Here is a 19,168-nt window from a genome sequence, read left to right on the forward strand (position 1 = left end):
ACAAGTCCTGTCAAAAGGCATGTCCATAAGGGACCAATGGACATCGCCTAAATGTGGGAATAGCAACCTAGTAGGCCTCTGGCACGGACTGACCTGAAAGCCAAACTAGTGTAAGAAATTAGCCTCTTTCCAAAGGTCTCCACTTTCTTGGACTCCCTACTGAGGGAGCAGTTGGAAAAGTATTTGGATTTGTCTGACTGGTGGAAGCATATACCATCAAGCTTTCAGGAGAGGGAGGGGTGTGGAGACAAACAGCTGGGGTCGCCAGGGGTGAGTTAGTGGAGTCTTGCAATTTGATGATTGACATGCGGTCCAGAGAAAGGCCTGACCCAGGACCCTAGGAGGGTATTTTAGCAAGTGCTTCATTGAAAGGAAGCAGGGACTCCGTAATGGTCTGCACAGGCTGGAGCCTAAGGAGGACACTGGTTTTGACCTCTTAAGAGGGAGATGGAGGTCAAGGAATTCCGCTGCCCTCAGCAAAATCATTGCAAAAAAAGCACTGCCGTCTGTGGCAGGACCAGGGGGTGAGAGACGGCCGGAATTAGGAGAGATGTCAAAACCACTGGCATCCTGGACGTCATCATACCAGTTTTCCTCTTGGTAGGGGTAGCCAACATCTTCTGCGTAACAGTGGTTGTCAGAATCTGACCCAAACAAGGAATGCAATGTATGAGATCTGCCTTGTAGAATGTTAAGCAAGGCAAGTTGCACCTCAGTAGAAATTTACTGCAGCCTTGGTCGCTGAGTGAGCTTACTGTGAGTTGGAAAGCCCCCAATGGGTACTTCGTCTTCGGACGCCCATGAAATTGCATCAAGCTCCAGGAAACAGTGTGGAGGCGGAGTCGGAGCAAGAGCCAGGAGAGGTCCTGTGATGGGCTCCAATGGTCCAACTGGGGCTAAGGACAAACCTACCAGCAGTGTCTGAGATGAGGGGCCTCTGGACTACTTGGGCCCCCGGCAAGCCAGATTTGAATGGGATCTGAAGAGTTAGAGCATGACTTAGCAGAACTCTTCGTTCTGCTTCTAACTCAGAGATGGCTCAGGAAACTATGGTTATGCCAGGACAACTTGCAAGTTGGGCTCCAATGTTAACCAACTTCGAGAGCAAGAATGACAGCCTTGGTGAAACCCCCGTGCCTTCTCAGGAGTACGCGAGTGTTCCGGGAAAGGTCAGAGTCCTGCTTAGTTTTTTTTTGTTTTTTTCTTTAACTTACCTGAAGGTTTGGATAGTGACTATCAGCCCTGGGATCAACTCGTGTGACTTCTGGACTCTGGCAGGGACCCACTCTTTGACTTGGACCAACGAGTAGTCTTGCAATGCTTGGTGACAGAGTTTCACCTCCAGGTCATTCAAGGCATTTGGGTTCACTGATGCAGTCATGGCAGGCCTTTGAGTTGTGATTTAACCCCAGCCCCCAAAGGCAAACCTGATGAGGATCTGTAACAGACATTAGCTTGTGACAGTCCTTACAGGGTTCAAAACTTGTTAATTTGGGTGGCCACATTCCCCTCGCACAAGCAGTAGCTCTAGTGCCACGTCTGGTGGCACGGAAAGAAAGGAACTGTCATCAGCGTGTGGGAGTGACGCCTAGGAAGGCTTTGCATGTCATTTCTAGAGTGGGACGTTATCAGCGTGGAGCCGTACGTGCCATCTACAGGTGTGCAGGTACCGCTGAAAGGTTTACAAATCCAGTCTAATGCGTAAAAAAGGTGAGGAATCTGCGGTTAGAAGTCTATCAGAAATTTAATTTGACCCTTATACTGTAGTAATAAATACACAAAACTTTTTTAGTGCATTTACTCCAAATAACACGCTGCATTGGATCACATTTATTTTCTTTGCCTTGGTACCTCATACACAAATCAATGCCATTTTAAAAAGATACTTGTAGCTGTATATTCACTTAGCGCTTTACACTGAAGTGCAAAGTATAATGTAAAAAATATTAAAGTAACACAGTAACAGTCTAGGAGTGGCATTATTCTTCAGACAAAATATATATATGAGGTCTGTCACTTTGGATTTACAACAAAGAAGAATTACTTTTGAGGAGAGCTGGATTTTCAATGACACTGCAGTGCACAAACAGAAGTAGTGACAGAACCAAGCCTGGTTGTCTTGTGAGGAAATTGCTGATTGTGCTCATATTACAGTTTCAACAAGGGATATTGTGGGCAATCTTCTCATTTTATATAGCTGGACTCTAATATGACTTAATATCTGTACTTGCACTTTGAAAGTTTTCCAATCCCTTAGTGTATTCCATTTGGTAAGAGTAGACACAGGAACGTGTTTTGCTTCATTTTCTATATTCTATCAAATCCTTGCTTTCTTCCTAGCAACGAAAAGAGAGCTGTTTCCAACTCTTTCGTGGTGAACAAAGTCAGAAATTATGATTCTAAAAAGTTCCTTTGAGATGTGTAGTTAACTTACAATTCTGTTTATTTTTTCTTTAATCACTTTCTTATAAACCTTTTTTACAGTCTTTCCTCCATTTCTGGTCAAGTTAATGAGAGCCAAGTTTAGTGTTCTCTTGTTTGCTTGTAAAACACACATTTTTGTTGCTTGGTTCATAGTTTATTTTCCAATTTAGGTTATGTAGAATCAAGAAGACCAATTGCACAGCCATTATGTTGTGCCACTGCTTTCTCTGGATCATACAGTATTATATTGAAATCTTTGAAGAAGGTCCTTATAGGATCAAGAAACTACAAAGGTACACATTTCTTCCAATTTCTGTCATTTGGCAGCTAGGATTGCTTTCTTAGAAACTTTCCCATCTAGAGGAATTTTAAAAAGAAGTGCAAGATGGTCATTCCATTCAAGTTTGACAGGGCCATCTACAATAATTCGCAAAACTGTACAACATGGAAACCTTGAGTAGCCAAGTTAACAGATTTGCAAATCCCATCTCAAACTCATACCTCTGGTTTTTCCAGATGATCCACCCCTTTCCCAAAAGGTTAAAACGTTGATCCTCTTATCCTCAGAACTGTCTTTGGGCCTACCGAGCAGTTCTGTCCTAAAGGGAATTGCTTCAAAATCCTAGAAACGCGCTGGTAAGACCTTTATTAGAAAAAAAGTAATCGCAAAGGGAAACAGATTACCAATTTTAGGCCAATTTCTCCTCTCCAGTTTTTAAGTAAATCTCAAGAAAAAACTGCATATGAACAACTTCAGAATTACGTAGAGTATACTTTTGTGCTCAATTCCCCAACCAAGCAAGTTGTTGAACAGGAAGAAGCACAAAGCTGTTTTGTTATCCTTAAATGATCTGAGAGTCCTAGTTAACAGATGCAAGGCAGACACCGTTGTTCTGCTGGAACTATCATCCATGGCTTTCAATACCATTGATCACACGATTTTGAAGGAGAGTCTTCAAGATATGGGGCTAAGAGGGATTGTGCTGGATTGGCTTATCCTTTTCCTAACAGAAGGACTTCATTTGGTACCCCTTCCCCTTTCTTAGCATACTCTGTATAACTCAAACATGGAGGACCCCAGATTCTATCCTATCTACATTTTCTTGACGCCCCTCACACTTGTATTGTAGAAGCTTGGTTTAGTTTTTTATATGTACGTTCACAATATGCAGCAGATCTTTGGCACTGCTAAAAAAACAAATTACTGAACACATTCCAGCTTCACTTAAAAACTGCTTAGGTTACGTTAGATTGTGGATGTGAAAAAATTATATTAAATCCCACAAAATGAGAATTATTCATACAAGATGATAACCAGATATGTATAAATTTAGATTGGGCGACAGAAATGGGGCCCAGTCCTGCAGCCACTGACTCAATTCATAACCTGGGTACTGACATAGATGAGAAGCTTGTTAGTATCACAAGCAGCCAAGCTGGCTAAAACATGTTTTTGGCTGGCAACTCATAAACCTTAAGTCCTTTTATTAATGACCAACTCCACATCTTTGTTGTAAACACTGTATTGCAGAATAGACAAGACTATGGTTTTAGCTGGCAGCCCCCATTCAGCTGCAGTCAGAGCAAGATGTAGACACTCAAATGTATACTAAGGTTTTAAAAAACAGTCACCTCGTTCCATGCCTATTACATTGGCTTCCTAAAATACAGGATAGGTTTTAAATGTCTTTAAGCTTAATTGATTTTTTTAATCTCAACGTCTCTGCTAATAAGTGCATATTATGTTCAGATTTTCTATCTTAGTTTCCAAAAGCACAACAATCTGGTTTGGTGGTTCTGGTTTTTCAATAGCAGCGGCTAAAGAATGCAATGCTCTTCCTGCTGATCTTCAAGCAGAGTCTAATCTTCTGCAATTCAGGAAACTGGTAAAGACCCTACTGGTTCATTTTTGAGGTCATCCTTGGTAACTTGTGGTTTACTTCAGCACCAAGAAGCAACAGCAAATATTTCGTTTTAGAATTATCTACCACAGACCATTATAAACTACTGAAGTAAATTACCTTTTTGTGTTTTTCAAACAATATTTTATTATTATTTACTATGTTCCCTTCTGGTCTCAATGTCGAAACTGCAATTCGAGACCCATTAGAATATGTCTAAAACAATCAATTCAATTTTCACCTCCTGAAGCAGCAAATCGCTCCAAGTAAATTACTTTTATACTGGTTTCAAAGGGAGGCAGCTTCAGTGCTGCACGCTTATTGGGCAATGAGAGATAACCTGGAAAATTAAAGTACACCAGTGCCGCCGTACAACAGTGGGCAATGAAACTAAACCTAGGCTGCTGCATTTCAGCAGAAAAGGAGGTTTATTTAATTGTGCTACAGGCAATGAAAGTAAACCTGGGCACTGTGTGTCAGTGGGCAATGAGGGTAAACCTGAGCAGCTGGACAACAGCAAGCAATGAGAGTAAACCCTGGTCGCTGCTAAGGTTGCCACCTTTTTTCCCTGACCTAGGCTGGTAACAACCACCATAGGTGGAAACAATAGTCACGGCACGACAGGGGGCAAGGCCTACTGTTAATTAATCATGTTTTCTGCCAAACCTCTTCAGTAGGAAGGCAAGATGCACCATTAGCCTTAACCAGGGCAGGAAGCATGGTCTAAATACCTTATTCCTGGTTGTTCCATGTTTCAATAATGAGCAAGCTCTAAAACACAAACCTATGGATATCTGCAGGTGAAAGTGACAAAAACAACAAGCAAGGTATCTCCGAACTAGTACATTGGAAGCATGCCACGCTGTGTGTATTGAGGGTACAAGTGGTAGAAATGAGGCGGAAGATGAGATCTAAATTCAGAGTTACAGTTGTGGTGACCTACATATGTTAGGGAAGCAAAACCCTAACATAGGCCAAACTACATCAACCATTTATTTACTCCTACACCAACCTCATTGTTTGGAGATAGAACTATTAAAGTCAGTCTTCTTGCTTTGAATGGAGGGGTGTTCTCACACATCAAGAGGCACAACACAGCCACCAAATCCAAGCCAAATCTACTCTAAACTGGAGCACAAGCAGCCTCATAAATGCACTGGCCTAGCTGGACATCAGTGAGATGCAGCTTGAATCCAGTGGCACAGTAAGATACGAGCCCCAGTTTGGGCTCAAGTCTAAGTGCTGTACCTTTTCTTCTCTGTGTGCTGCTTCTCTACCAGGCAAAATAATATACCTATTAGAATTGTTAACCATACTTATACTTGGTATTATGTTCAAGCTACTGAAAAAAAACAAATGTATTAAAAGAAGTAAGGACTTCACCAGCCCCTTATATCCTTTCAAATCTTGCTCACACAGCTCTACTGTACCGCTCTGAAACTGGACATCGGACCAGAAAAATCAAAAGGGCACTTGAAGTGCCACCTCCTGACCCCTGAAGGTGCACCAGCCTGGAACTACCACTAGTAAATGCAGTCCTTTCGTCATCAGCAAAGTTTCATCCAATGGCTATCTCAGTCTTATATACCGGCACACAGCACCTCCATAAACACATTATTTTATCATGAAGAGCTTTAATTGAAAAGCTACAGATAACAGAGCAAAAAAGCAAGTTTAAATGAGAAAAGACTACTTTAATTAGGGGTGGTCATGACCTGTAAAACTAGAACGCAATAAAGTCTGTTCTATGGTGCAAGCATTTCCCCACTTTTAATGGAACTGTCCAACAACTCAGTGCTGATGGTATACAAATATTTTGAGGTATGCTGTAACCATGCCCATCAGTTGCGATCAGTCAGTAAAAAAATAAATAAAGTATATAGATAATCTTTTGGCGTGTTAGAAAATTACACTTTTAAAATGCATTATTTGAAGCAAACATAGGCAAAGAAATTTAGAATAATAAGAATGTTTCTGCACCTACCAAGAGCTACTTTTAATACTGTACACTTAAATCACAACTCACATAAAACGCAGATGCATCATCCATTTTCAAACGTAAAGAATTTTTTTTAATATTTTTTTTTAAAGGCTAGCCATTTGTAGTACATAGCGGTATTAAGACGTCAGCCAGTATCTACAATCAGCTTCAATGGAACCAACCTTCATGTCATGTTCAACCTTCGCACGCAGCAGCTCCATCTATGGATAACAGCTTTCTCCTACGGTACATTGCAATGGAGCTAAAGTGATGCAAATAGTCAGCACCCTGCTGTTCTGCAGAGTTAATGTTCCTCCAAGTGACATTCTAAATGCAGGATACTAAGGAAATGTAAACACTTGTCCAATGCCATGGTTACAGACGTATAGATTTATATAGCCATTTAAGCTCCTAATTGCACAGTTGCCATTTTGTGCAACGAGGTTTCTAGGGCTTCAACTGTCATGCAATAGATTTCTGTGTATAGAGCACAGCTTGAGATGACGCCTCCCAAGCACTCTGAAGATACAGCATAGGAGGAATCACATAATGTGCATCATTAGAGACAGAATATGTAATCAAGGCAGAACTGCGGGGGAGCTCAGCAGCACTGGGTTTAAGGCTTAAATGTTTAGTGGGACTAGTGGACTGACACTGAAAAGCACTTCCAGATTGTACACCTCCACAAGAATCATGGCTCGCCTCAAAGATTTGGGGTCTGATTTACAGTTTGGCGGATGGGTTACTTCATTACAACACGTCTGATATCCTGTTTGCATCAGTGCAAGTCCCATGTGATATAATACACGCGAGATAAGGTGGATGAGAAATCTGTCATGTTTGTGACAGAGTGATTTGTCCGTCAAACTATAAATCACACCTTTAGGGGTACAGGTGGGAGCAATCACCCATCCCTCATAACTGTAACAAACATTAGGTTTTGGAGAAGTCCAGTCTAGGTTTTTATTGTTATTTATTGGTTCAGCTGAGCGAACGCGAACTGTCCAAATCAGCAAGGGATCTTTAAAAAGACCTCTGAGTATAAAGGTGCTCGTGTTGTAGGACGGCATCATCTATTTTCTCAACTAGTTTGGGCTTCAGCGTAGAGACTTCAGACTTCTTCTCCAATTCAATGTAATAAAAGTGGTGCCCATGAACTGCTATATCAATATGTAGGAAGTTGGCTCTGTATGTACTATTTCAAAGTAAGAAATAGTGTGCACAGAGTCCGAGGGTTCCCCTTAGAGGTAAGATAGTGGTAAAAAGAGATCATTCTAATGCTCTATTTTGTGGTAGTGTGGTTGAGCAGTAGGTATATCAGAGGGTAGTGTTAAGCATTTGTAGTACACACACAGGCAATAAATGAGGAACACACACTCAAAGACTTACTCCAGGCCGATAAGTTTTTATATAGAAAAATATCTTTTCTTAGTTTATTTTAAGAACCACAGGTTCAAGATTTACAAGTAATACTTTAAATGAAAGGTATTTCACTTAGGAACTCTAGGAACTTTGAATAATCACAATATCATGTACAGTCTTGGCAAAAATGGCAATAAGCTATTTTAAAAGTGGAGACAGTGCAAAAATCAACAGTTCCTGTGGGAGGTAAGTAAAGGTTAAGTTCACAGGTAAGTAAAACACTTACAAGTCTCAAAGTTAGGTCCGAGGTAGCCCACCGTTGGGGGTTCAAGGCAACCCCAAAGTTACCACACCAGCAGCTCAGGGCCGGTCAGGTGCAGAGGTCAAAGAGGTGCCCAAAACGTATAGGCTTCAAAGGAGAACAGGGGTGCCCCGGTCCTTTTGAGGGCACCGGGGGGGAGGGGGGGGGGGGGGGTTACACAAGCAGGTACAGAAAGCACACCCTCAGTGGCACAGGGGCGACCGGGTGCAGAGTGCAAACAGGCGTTGGGTTTTGTATAGGAGGTAATGGGGAGACCAGGGGGTCTCCAACGATGCAGGCAGGCACGGGGGCTCCTCGGGGTAGCCACCACCTGGGCTAGGCAGAGGGTCGCCTGGGGGTCACTCCTGCACTGGAGTTCGGTTCCTTCAGGTCCTGGGGGCTGCGGGTGCAGTGTTGGTTCCAGGTGTCGGGTCCCTTGCTACAGGCAGTCGCGGTCTGGGGGAGCCTCTGGATGTCCTCTGCTGGCGTCACTGTGGGGCTTAGGGGGGTCGTCTCTGGCTACTCACCGGCTCGCAGTTGCCGGGGAGTCCTCCCTGTAGTGTTGATTTTCCGCAGGTCGAGCCGGGGGCATCAGGTGCAGAGTGGAAAGTCTCATGCTTCCGGCGAGAAAGGTGAAGTCCTTAAAGTTGTTTCTTTGTTGCAAGAAAGTTGCAGATTGTTGAACAGGGCCGCTGTTCACGGGAGTTTCTTGGTCCTTGGTTGCAAGGCAGTCTTCTGAGGCTTCAGAGGTCGCTGGTCCCTGTTGGAAGCGTCAATGTTGCAGTTTTCTTCGAAGTTGGTAGACAGGCCGGTAGGGCTGGGGCCAAAGCAGTTGTTGTCTCCGTCTTCACTGCAGGGCTTCAGGTCAGCAGTCCTTCTTCTGGTTACGGTTGCAGGAATCTATCTTCCTCGGTTCTGGGAGCCCCTAAATACGGAATTTAGGGGTGTGTTTAGGTCTGGGAGGGTAGTAGCCAATGGCTACTGTCCTTGAGGGTGGCTACACCCTCTTTGTGCCTCCTCCCTGTGGGGAGGGGGGCACATCCCTAATCCTCAAAAAACAAGATGTAGGATTTCTAAAGGCAGGGGTCACCTCAGCTCAGGGAACCTTATGGGCTGTCCTGACTGGTGGGTGACTCCTCCTTGTTTTTCTCATTATCTCCCCTGGACTTGCCACCAAAAGTGGGGGCTGTGTCCAGGGGGCGGGTATCTCCACTAGCTGGAGTGCCCTGGAGCATTGTAACACGAAGCTGGAGCCTGCTAGGTGTTACAGTTCCTGCAGGGGGAGGTGTTAAGCACCTCCACCCAGAGCAGGCTTTTGTTTCTGTCCTCAGAGAGCACAAAGGCCCTCACCACATGGGGTCAGAAACTCGTCTCTCAGCAGCAGGCTGGCACAGACCAGTCAGTCCTGCACTGAACAATTGGGTAAAATACAGGGGGCCTCCCTAAGATGCCCTCTGTGTGCATTTTTTTAATAAATCCAACACTGGCCTCAGTGTGGGTTTATTATTCTGAAAAGTTTGATACCAAACTTCCTAGTATTCAGTGTAGCCATTATGGAGCTGTGGAGTTCGTTTTTGACAAACTTCCAGACCATATACTTAATATGGCCACAACTGTACTTACAATGTCTAAGAATAGACTTAGACACTGTAGGGGCATATTGCTCATGCAGCTATGCCCTCAACTGTGGTATAGTGCACCCTGCCTTAGGGCTGTAAGGCCTGCTAGAGGGGTGACTTACCTATGCCACAGGCAGCATTTTGTGTGCATGGCATCCTGAGGGGGATGCCCTGTCGACTTTGCCTTTTTCTCTCCACCAACACACACAATCTGCAATGGCAGTGTGCATGTGTTAGGTGAGGGGTCCCTTAGGGTGGCACAACATGTGCTGCAGCCCTTGGGGACCTGCCCTAGTCACAGGGCCCCTGGTATCACTGGCACCTTTTACAAGGGACTTATCTGTGCGCCAGGGGTGTGCCAATTGTGGAAACAATGGTACATTTTAGGTGAAAGAACACTGGTGCTGGGGCCTGGTTAACAGGGTCCCAGTACACTTCTCAGTCAAGTCAGTATCAGGCAAAAAGTGGGGGGTAACCGCAACAGGGAGCCATTTCCTTACACAATAAGATTACCCATGCTCGTTTTACAGACAATCAATAAAGGACAAAAATCCTGCAAGGGTTGATGTCTGAGCAGCAATTGTACTAACATCCAAGCAGTCTCTTGCTCGCTTATCACTTACCTATCTGGTCAACAATGCTGTCCTCACTTCTTTGCCAGCTTGGTGTGGATTTCCCACTGCCACAGGTATCTGTCTGCGTGGTCTGACGGTCCAGAGAGGCAGGGGAGCGACGTGGTGCCCCAATCCTGATTTTAAAAAAGAAACAATCATGAGACGCAATTTAGCCTTTTTCAGAAGATTACATTTTTTGCATAAATCGGGTTTAACTTTTCTTGTTTTAAAACTAATAAAAAACGGCTACAAATTTGACAAAAAGCTAAAGGAAGTTTAGAATTCCAAAACGTCAGCACCTGGTGACATGCATCTTGTTAGTGATTTTGTAAATTAATTCTATTTAACCACCCAATAAAACAACTGAATTTAAATTTATAAAGTTCGACAAATAGAGAATTGAAGAATAAGAAACATGTTTGGTCACAGTTTTGCAGAAACTTAGTTGAAATAAATTATTGAATGAATGCTAGAGTAACCATGTAAGGCAACACAAGTGAGCAAATATAAAGTAATTCTGAAACATTCAAAAATCCAACTTTCTTATTCTCTTGTTTTACCTATTCCAGATTTATGATCTCGTAACTTAGGACAGATGAATTTACCAAACCGGTAGACTGACTAAGCAGGCATCCTGTCATCTCCTAAATTCCAATAAAGTTATACCAATGTCACATTTCAGGACAATGCAGGAGTACAGGCTTGGGGTAGGCAGAATAATTGTGCGGTTACAATGACTACTATGGATTAACTGATATCTAGTAATAATAATGACGGTTTCCAAACTCTGTCAGCCTTTAGTTTCTGCTAGTTCAAGAACATGGATGGCAGTGCTTACCAATCACGGAAGGAAGTTATATAAAATAAAATAAAAAAATTGTATTTAAGTACCATAATTCCAATGAAAATACGCATTTCAACAAAAACATACAGCTCTCAAATTCAATATTATCATTTGTTTAAAGCTGTTACAAAGGATGAGAATTCATGTGAAACCCCTAAACAGATACTGTACTCGAAATCCATTAGCAAAAACAATTTTAACATTTAATTCGATCACATAGGCGGTGAAGAAAATGTACCCACCCAAAAGAAAAGGTCACCACCAGGAGACTAAATATATATATCCATATATATATATATATATATATATATATATATATATATATATATATATATATATATATATATATCCCTAGAAATCCATTTGAAATTCAGTGTAATATGTAAAATCATGTGGCAAAGGAAATGAAATAATACTTCAACACATGCTCATAGGTTCCAGTAGAAATGCAATACAACTACATTAGTGCAGTGGTTCCCAACTTGTGGTCCCGGGGCCCCTAGCGGTCCCCTAAGCCTCATCAGGGGGTCCGCGACTGCTAAGAAAAATAAATAATTTAACAGATTATCCCCCAGCTTTCAATAGTGACTCACTGAGGGGTCCCCCGATTCCAATAATGATTCAGTGGGGGTCCCTGGGTTCCAGCAATGATACAGTGGGGGTCCACAGAAGTCAAAAGGTTGGGAGCTACTGCACTAGGGTACTCCTGTGGAAAAAATATCAGGGAATTCAATTAATTTTTGCTACCCAAGTTTGATGAAATGGTAATTAACACCATGAACCATAACCGCCACATGTATAAGCCAGCATATATACCCATCTCCAAGCATTTCAGGAGCCGTTGGTCTTTGCACCAAGTGAAATGACCACACCTACATTTACAAAAGAGATGCACTTGATGTTTTGGGGGACTGGACACAACGTTTCTGTATCCATGTTTCTGATCCATCATGCTTAGGTTTTTTGTAATGTTTTGTGTATACGACTCACTAAGGAGGATTCAGGAACTCTGGGAAGATATGACTGCTGTGGGAGCAACCAATAACGTTCTTTGACCCAGACCCCGAGAACTTGGCCACTGACCTGCCTGTGAATGGATCAGAGAGTCTTGGCTGCTACAACTTTCAGTATTTAGAGACGAACTCTGGAAAGGTATGCCTGCTCACATCTGCCTCTTAGCAATATTCTTGCATTAAACTTTAAAGCACTAGGAAACCATGATTTATTTTGCAAACGATTGATAACAGGACCAACCAAATATATGCCTATGTAGCTTTCTAGATATTTTAAGAGAAAAGTTTTGAATAAAAATTAAAACATATATAGAGATGACTATCTATTTCAGTGGATTGAGAAATCTGTGCTCGGCACTCAATCAATCAGGATACTTACATGCAAAGTATAGGCATGCACATATCACAAGTCAAAAGTAAGATACAGCCTGCATGTCACAAATTAACAACATAAAGGCATGTCGGGTTATATGTGAACAGTGTTTCGATCCATTATAAATGAGAAATATAATTGGGATGTAAATCTGTTTAAACCTGAGAAGTTACTAAGGGCACGAGGAAACAAACAAAAGGGACACGCATAGGTTAAAAACAAATACACCGAAAATAAAACGTCAAAAATAAACGATTGCTTTTGACACCTTGAGGTCAAGTGCATGGTTGCAGCATTACTTACATATAATTTTTGAAATTACAATTGCAGGCTTCCAATTAAAACTGAAGAACAAAAAGAGGAAGGAACCAGCTCAAATATATAATATCTGTTTATCTCACAGTCCTCATCTTATCACATGGAGCACTGTGTTTTGAAATATTACTGATATACCAGGTCTCTGGTAATCCCTAGGGTTCTCTTATACTATAAATACATATGTAGTTTCCTGGCATCCTATTACACTCCAAAAGCAGAGCAGGAGAATTCAGTTCTAAAGAGGTTCGTTCAACTCTAGGAGGTCCATCTTAGACACTACATCTATACCTTACATGATGTACATCTGTACCGTACACCTTGCAGATCTACACCATATGCACTGAAGTTCTACATCTTCAAAGTTCTGGATGTATATATACTACAGCCTCAACAGATCAGTTCCATGAATGATGGACTGAAAAGCTGAAGGGTCGTACTACATTCCTATGCAGGACTGAGGAACAAAAAAATAATTATTGGCAAAGCCAACAGTTCTGCCTTCTGTCGAGGAACAGGTTTTACAATGTGACACCAACACAGAAAGGGTATAGTAGCAGCAGTGAGAGGTTTAATTATACGTATAAGATACATCAGTAACAGAAGCTTCACTAACATACACAACCATTACAACAGTCATCAGTCAAGAACGTTACGCTTTCACTCACAGTAGCTAGCACACAGAACACAGCATACACAATGAGCACTAGCCGTGCAACATTCTAAACCAAAGATACCTTAGCCAACACCACCTGATGCTGTGCTGTTAAGAAAGCCAATGGAGACATGGATGTGGACATGCATGGGAGCCTGTATGGGAAGGCTCAGTAGGGCCTGGGAAGGAAGCGCACCCTGGTGAATCCAATCATCCTCCAGCACATCTCTGACAGGTGCCGACACAAGCAACCAGCTCCTGGGCGTCAGTGGATGAGGTTTAATTTTGAGAGAACAAGCCTGAATGGTTGTGCTGTGTACTGACACACTTAAATGTCGTTCCAGATCCTGGGTGCCCACCACCCTGAATTACTCGTTCCAACACCCTGATTTAGTATAACACTGATGCACCAAGTAGGAGAAGCACACAAGAGCATGCAACAATTTCTCTTTTTTAATTCTTACTATAAAATGACTTTCTAGTCCTGGGTTTAAAAGAAGGTCCAAAAGTATAAGCCAATGTATTCGTATTGTCAAGGGCACGAAGACAATTAGTCGGTATAAGAAAACCGTAAATGCATCCTTGTTACATCAACTCGACATACAGCCAACAGCTTCGCCCCATCTCAACAGGACTTGCTGAGGGCTCTACTGGTTGATCGAATCCCAATCTTTCAAGAACTGTAACGCCTTGCCCAACAGTGTCACAAATACCGTCTTGTGTATAGCTTGCAAGCATGTAGAGTCTCTTTTACTTGTGTTCATGCATACAGGAGTCCTTAAACAATCATACGGTCCCCTCCTACAGCAGTTGTAGCAGGATGTTGTTGTGGCTTCTAGCACGCCATTGTGGCACAATGATGTTCTGCGACATCTGCTAGAGCAGGGGACTATCTGCACATAAGAGAAGATAATACGGTGACATAAAACAGGATTTCTTGAGCATATGCAGCAAACAAACCTTTAGTGCACACACTTTGCAGCTGCAAGGGGATATCTTGCAAATATTGCTGCCTTTCAGAAGCACAGCTAAATGCTACATGCTGAAAGCAGTTTCAATTCAGGTACACCTTATTGTAGTGTGATAGTCAATCAATTAGACATCATTTTTGTTCGTATGTTATAAATTATGTATTTTTTTTTTAACCAAAAAGAAAATAAGGACAACGTTGAAACTATGGAGGGGATATAAACTAAAAACGGTCAACAGAAAGACATCAGTTTTGAAATGTAAATTACCTTGTCCGTAATAAGTAGAGAGCAGAATGATAACCATCTATTTAATTTTCTAAGACAATTACTATACGGAATCTTTCACTAATTGTAAGCAAGGGTCATAAGGAACCGAGGTAACCTTTCGGGTAAGGTTGGGAATTGTGACAGACTGGGCATTTCACTAGCCAATGTATTTTGAGGCACACAATCTCCCTTCCAAAGCAATTAGCTTTTTTACTCCGGGCAGAGTACTCCAACACCAGGTAGCACTCCCCCCCCACCCCTCCTTGGCCTCACGTTCACGTCAGCTGTGGCTGCAAATACTCAGCCCACTGGCATCACATAAGCAAGCACCATCATACTTCATATAAAAGGTTCCCATAAAGTGCTACAAACAAAAACAATGATTCTGTTTTATAAATTAAATGAATTTATTAAAAGATCATCCCTCAATTCATAGCTAAGGAGCTTGGACAAAAAAACAAAAAAAAAACCTTTCATAGCCTTGGTCCTTGCGGTGGAAGTGCAGGCACCGGACTGAAGGAGGCAGACAAGCAGCATGGGCACGAGACAAGGTCTTCTAGCCACTGCCTGCCACGTTAACGTCTAGTGATGAATACCAGGAGGAAGAAGGGTGCAACCCACCCCCACCTCACCTCCAAGCCTCTCCTCCAACGGATGTCATCAGATTAGTCCATCTCCCCAGGGACACCGTGGTCCAACACTGAGATTTCATTTTCTTCATTATTGTTTGCAGGTGTAATAGACCAACTGGTTTAGTTGTTGTGAACCAGGAATACAATTCAAGGATTGCTAAGAAAGAAGAGGAGTGCAAACGTGCCTCCCTGATGTAATTGGGTAACCTTACTTCTAAGGACTCCAGAACAGGTTAACAAATGGACAATCAATGGGAACGCTCCCATATAATTTCCAGTACCATTAGCCAGCACCAGCTGAGCTTGTGGCAGGAAAGATTTAGGAGGTGCACGGACCTCACAGGTGTGGGTATAGTAGTACAGACTGCACATTAATAATAGAAAGATGCCCAAACTATCAGTAACTCAATAAAAATACAAATCCATAACTGTGCACTCTTAGGTGGCTACACCATCAACAAGCACTGGCAAAGCCTTTAGGTCTCATCTAAGCAAGAGCTATTAGCTTTGGCAATGTGTTGTAGCCATGTTGTACATCAGAGTGGCTTCTGTTCAGCATGGCTAAAAATGAGTGGAGTGGTGTAAGGTGAGCTAGGGTGCAGTGGTTTGGGGTAGATTGGGGGGGGGGGGGGAGATGACTGGAGTGTGGTAGCTTGGGTACACTGGGATGAGTAGGATGTGGCAGATTGTGCTGGTGCAGGGAGGAAGATTGGTGCTGATTGTGGTGGGAGATTGGGGCAGGGTAGGGTAGGGTACACTGAGGCAGGTTGGGTTAGATTAGGTTGGGGTAGACTGGGATGGGTAGATTGCAATGGAGTAGGTTGGGTGGGGTATGTAACGTAGATTGGAGTGGTGTAGATAGAAGTGGGGTACATTGGGGTAGGCAGGAGTAGATTGAAGTGGAAAAGGCAGGGTAAATTGGAGTGGGGTGGATTGGGGTAAATTGGAGTGGGGTGGATTGGGATACAGTGAACTGGGGTGGATTGGGGTAGAGTGGAATGGGGTGATGTGTCGAGTAGATAGGAGTAGGGTAGAATGGAGTGTGGTGGATAGGGTTGGAGTAGGTTGCGGTGGATTGGGGTGGAGTAGGCTGTGGTGGATTGGAGTGTGGTAGACTGGAGTGGGATAGAATGGGGTAGGTTGGATGGGGTAGCGGTTAAGGTGGGGTAGATTGGGGCAGACTGGAGCTGGTTAGATGGGAGTGGGGTAAATTGGGTTAAAATTGAGTGAGGTAGATTGGAGTGAGGTAGCAGTAGTGCGATGAAGAGGGAGGGGCAGCAGTGCCATGGTAAAGTGGGAGCATAATTACGATGAAGTGTACGCTCCTCTCTATTGTCAACAGCTGTGCAGCTAATTTGTTTTGAAACGTTAAAGACTTTTCTAGCCCAGGACACGTTTATCCCATTGCAGGTTAAAGCAAAAACCCAACTATCCAGTCGCAAATGCTTTGGAGCTGTTTTAAATGTAGGTGTTTCATTAGTAAAGCGTATTCATTTTGTGTATTTTTTTGTGTCTGCATAAAATTTGTTTCTCCAGATGACCAACTACAAAATTGACAAACTGTGTCACTGCATATCATCTGCATTTCTTACTAGTTCATAACTGCAATGTACAGAAAGCCGTTGCAGTGTTCATTTGCATGCTCATAACGCCATGGGCTCTCAATGCCAGTTTAAGCTGCTGTAGTGAAATATGTGTTTACCATTGTCTTTGTGTTGCACCACTTTGCACCTGGATTAGCTGTTTAGTGTTCACCAGTTGCAGACTACATTTTGCATTCAGTTTAGCTGCCTATTGACTTTATCGTAGCATTAGACACTGCCATGTTAACACCTAAGAGCTAGTACATAATAGGGAGGAGTTAGGCAGTCAGCACGTTAAGAATGTACCAGACTGATGTTTATAGTGCAAGCAGGAAACGGTTTGACTTTGGGAGGGGTGAATTGGGATTCTGGCCAGGTCCCAACGCATTTATTTGAAAGCTTACCTAAACAAGCCAGCATTTTTTAATACTTCTTTTTTTATGGGAGGGTTTTTTCTAGAAAGCCCCTTCTCCGGTTCTTTAAGATATAAAAAGACCCAGTGCGACAGTGAGAGTGGCTTCAATCAGGATTCTTGACGTCGGATGCCTGATATCTGTCCAGCGAGGGTGGTAATCTCTTGCTTTTGCAGTCGAATGTGGTCATCGTCTTGCTGGCATGAGAAAGATGAAGCGCTCGGCAGGCCCTACGGTGATAAATTTTTACTTCATTTGCCTTGCAGAATATAACTATATATATTTGCTGTATACACTGCAGTTGAGAATCATTTTCATTGCTGTGACTTTTCATTGCTGTGACTTTTGTTTAAACGTGTGCTTTTCAACATGCTAATCTCCTTTTTAGGAACCTTGTGGTGAAATAATAAATGTCTTCTTTGAACTGAGAAGTGCATTCCAGAGATTGTCAGCTCGGTCATTACTGGAAAGCAAAACAGCTGCTTCCTCCTTTTTAGGTCAAGCGAGCAATCGCTCTGACGTGTTGTAATCTATCTGTAGGCTTTTAACCACACCTATCACTATCACTCGTTCATGGGCTGCCTTTCAGAAATCCTTTGTCATTGGTAAATGCTTTGTTTGTCCCTCCTTGGGGCAGTTTTGTTACCGCTTGGCCATCGACCTTGTTACAAGCGACCTTCTTTTTCCTTTTGTCTCTCTCCTTCGCATTCACGCTCATGGTGGCCAGGGCGCTTTGAATTGGCTTGTTTATGTCAACTGTTTTACTTTTACTTTTCAATTTATGTGGCAAGAAAAGACCAGTTAGGAATTTCCAATGCTCATAGCTCTAACTCGAGCAAACATGAGACCCATTGCATTGCAAATGCTTGTTAATTGTCTTTTAGCCACACCAATAATACGTTTGAAGTTGCCAGTAGACAGCGCAGAGCGCATGGGCAGCGGGCCCTAGTTCCAAAATGACTCACTTTAAAATTCTTTCGGATTAGGGCTTTATATACTATTTGGTTTGATTTTTGTTGTAGCTCACGTTCTGGAAAACACTGCGGCTTTCCCCACTTCCAAGTACGAAGGGGAAGCAACAACAGCTATTGAGGAGGAGGGTATGGAGTTTGAGGGAAGCAACATGGAATACTGAGTGGCATTTACTTGTTTGTTAATGTAAAAGAAATAGGAACGGAACCTAAGTAGCAAGTACTTGTATGGAGAGCTTAAGCATAAGTAACAATTAAAGGGCGGTGGGGGGGGAGGTAAAGAAAAAAAGAAAGAGTAAGGGGGCGAGTCAGAAAAGAAGCAACATGAGTTGCGAAAGGAGCGAGTGAAAACAATCACTCATATGGAGTGCGTAAACACAATTTAAAAAGTAGCTCCAGAAAACAAGTGGGTGGACACAAGTATTTTGTCTATGCTCTAGGGAAGAGACAAGCACAAGAAGAAGCATGACATATGCATGCCATGGCAAACTTCAACGAAGGATATGAGCGCGACGTGGAAGCGAATAAATGGTAAGCTATGGGCTGGGTGTAGCCCACTAGCTGTAAACAACATGCCTCGAAGAGACCTACATGGAGCCTTTTCCACAGCACTGACATTTCCTTAGTTGTATAAAACGATCATCATGCAACTTGACACTTTCAAACTTGACACTTTCTACCAAAACAGCCTCAAAGTCCTCCACTCTAGCAAACAATACCAAGCAAGTAAAATCAAAGGCCTAGCGAAATGAGGTAATTTCCGGATATGTTATGGTCAGGCTAAAGATTCTGTGATGTGGAGAGACATAATATCCTAGGGTGAGCAAAGCGAGTGTGCCCTGACTCAAGGACAGTTCAAAGTTATCTCCAGAGAATATTTATAAGAATATGGGTTAAATAGTGCATTCAAAAACATGTTTTCACAGATT

The 19,168-nt window shown here is 42.7% G+C and overlaps 1 protein-coding gene across 7 annotated transcripts in view; it reads right to left on the minus strand.

Annotated features, from left to right (window-relative positions):
- The window catches only part of SIPA1L1 (signal induced proliferation associated 1 like 1), a 701,300-nt gene that overhangs the window by 169,291 nt on the left and 512,841 nt on the right, over nucleotides 1-19,168 (minus strand). For all 7 annotated transcript variants that reach the window (XM_069208954.1, XM_069208957.1, XM_069208956.1 and 4 more), the window contains one exon: nucleotides 10,212-10,336. In XM_069208954.1, the coding sequence (XP_069065055.1) occupies nucleotides 10,212-10,336 (125 nt within the window). The remainder of the gene's footprint in view (nucleotides 1-10,211; nucleotides 10,337-19,168) is intronic.

Source organism: Pleurodeles waltl, chromosome 9, assembly GCF_031143425.1.
Source record: "Pleurodeles waltl isolate 20211129_DDA chromosome 9, aPleWal1.hap1.20221129, whole genome shotgun sequence".
NCBI classification, from domain to species: domain Eukaryota; kingdom Metazoa; phylum Chordata; class Amphibia; order Caudata; family Salamandridae; genus Pleurodeles; species Pleurodeles waltl.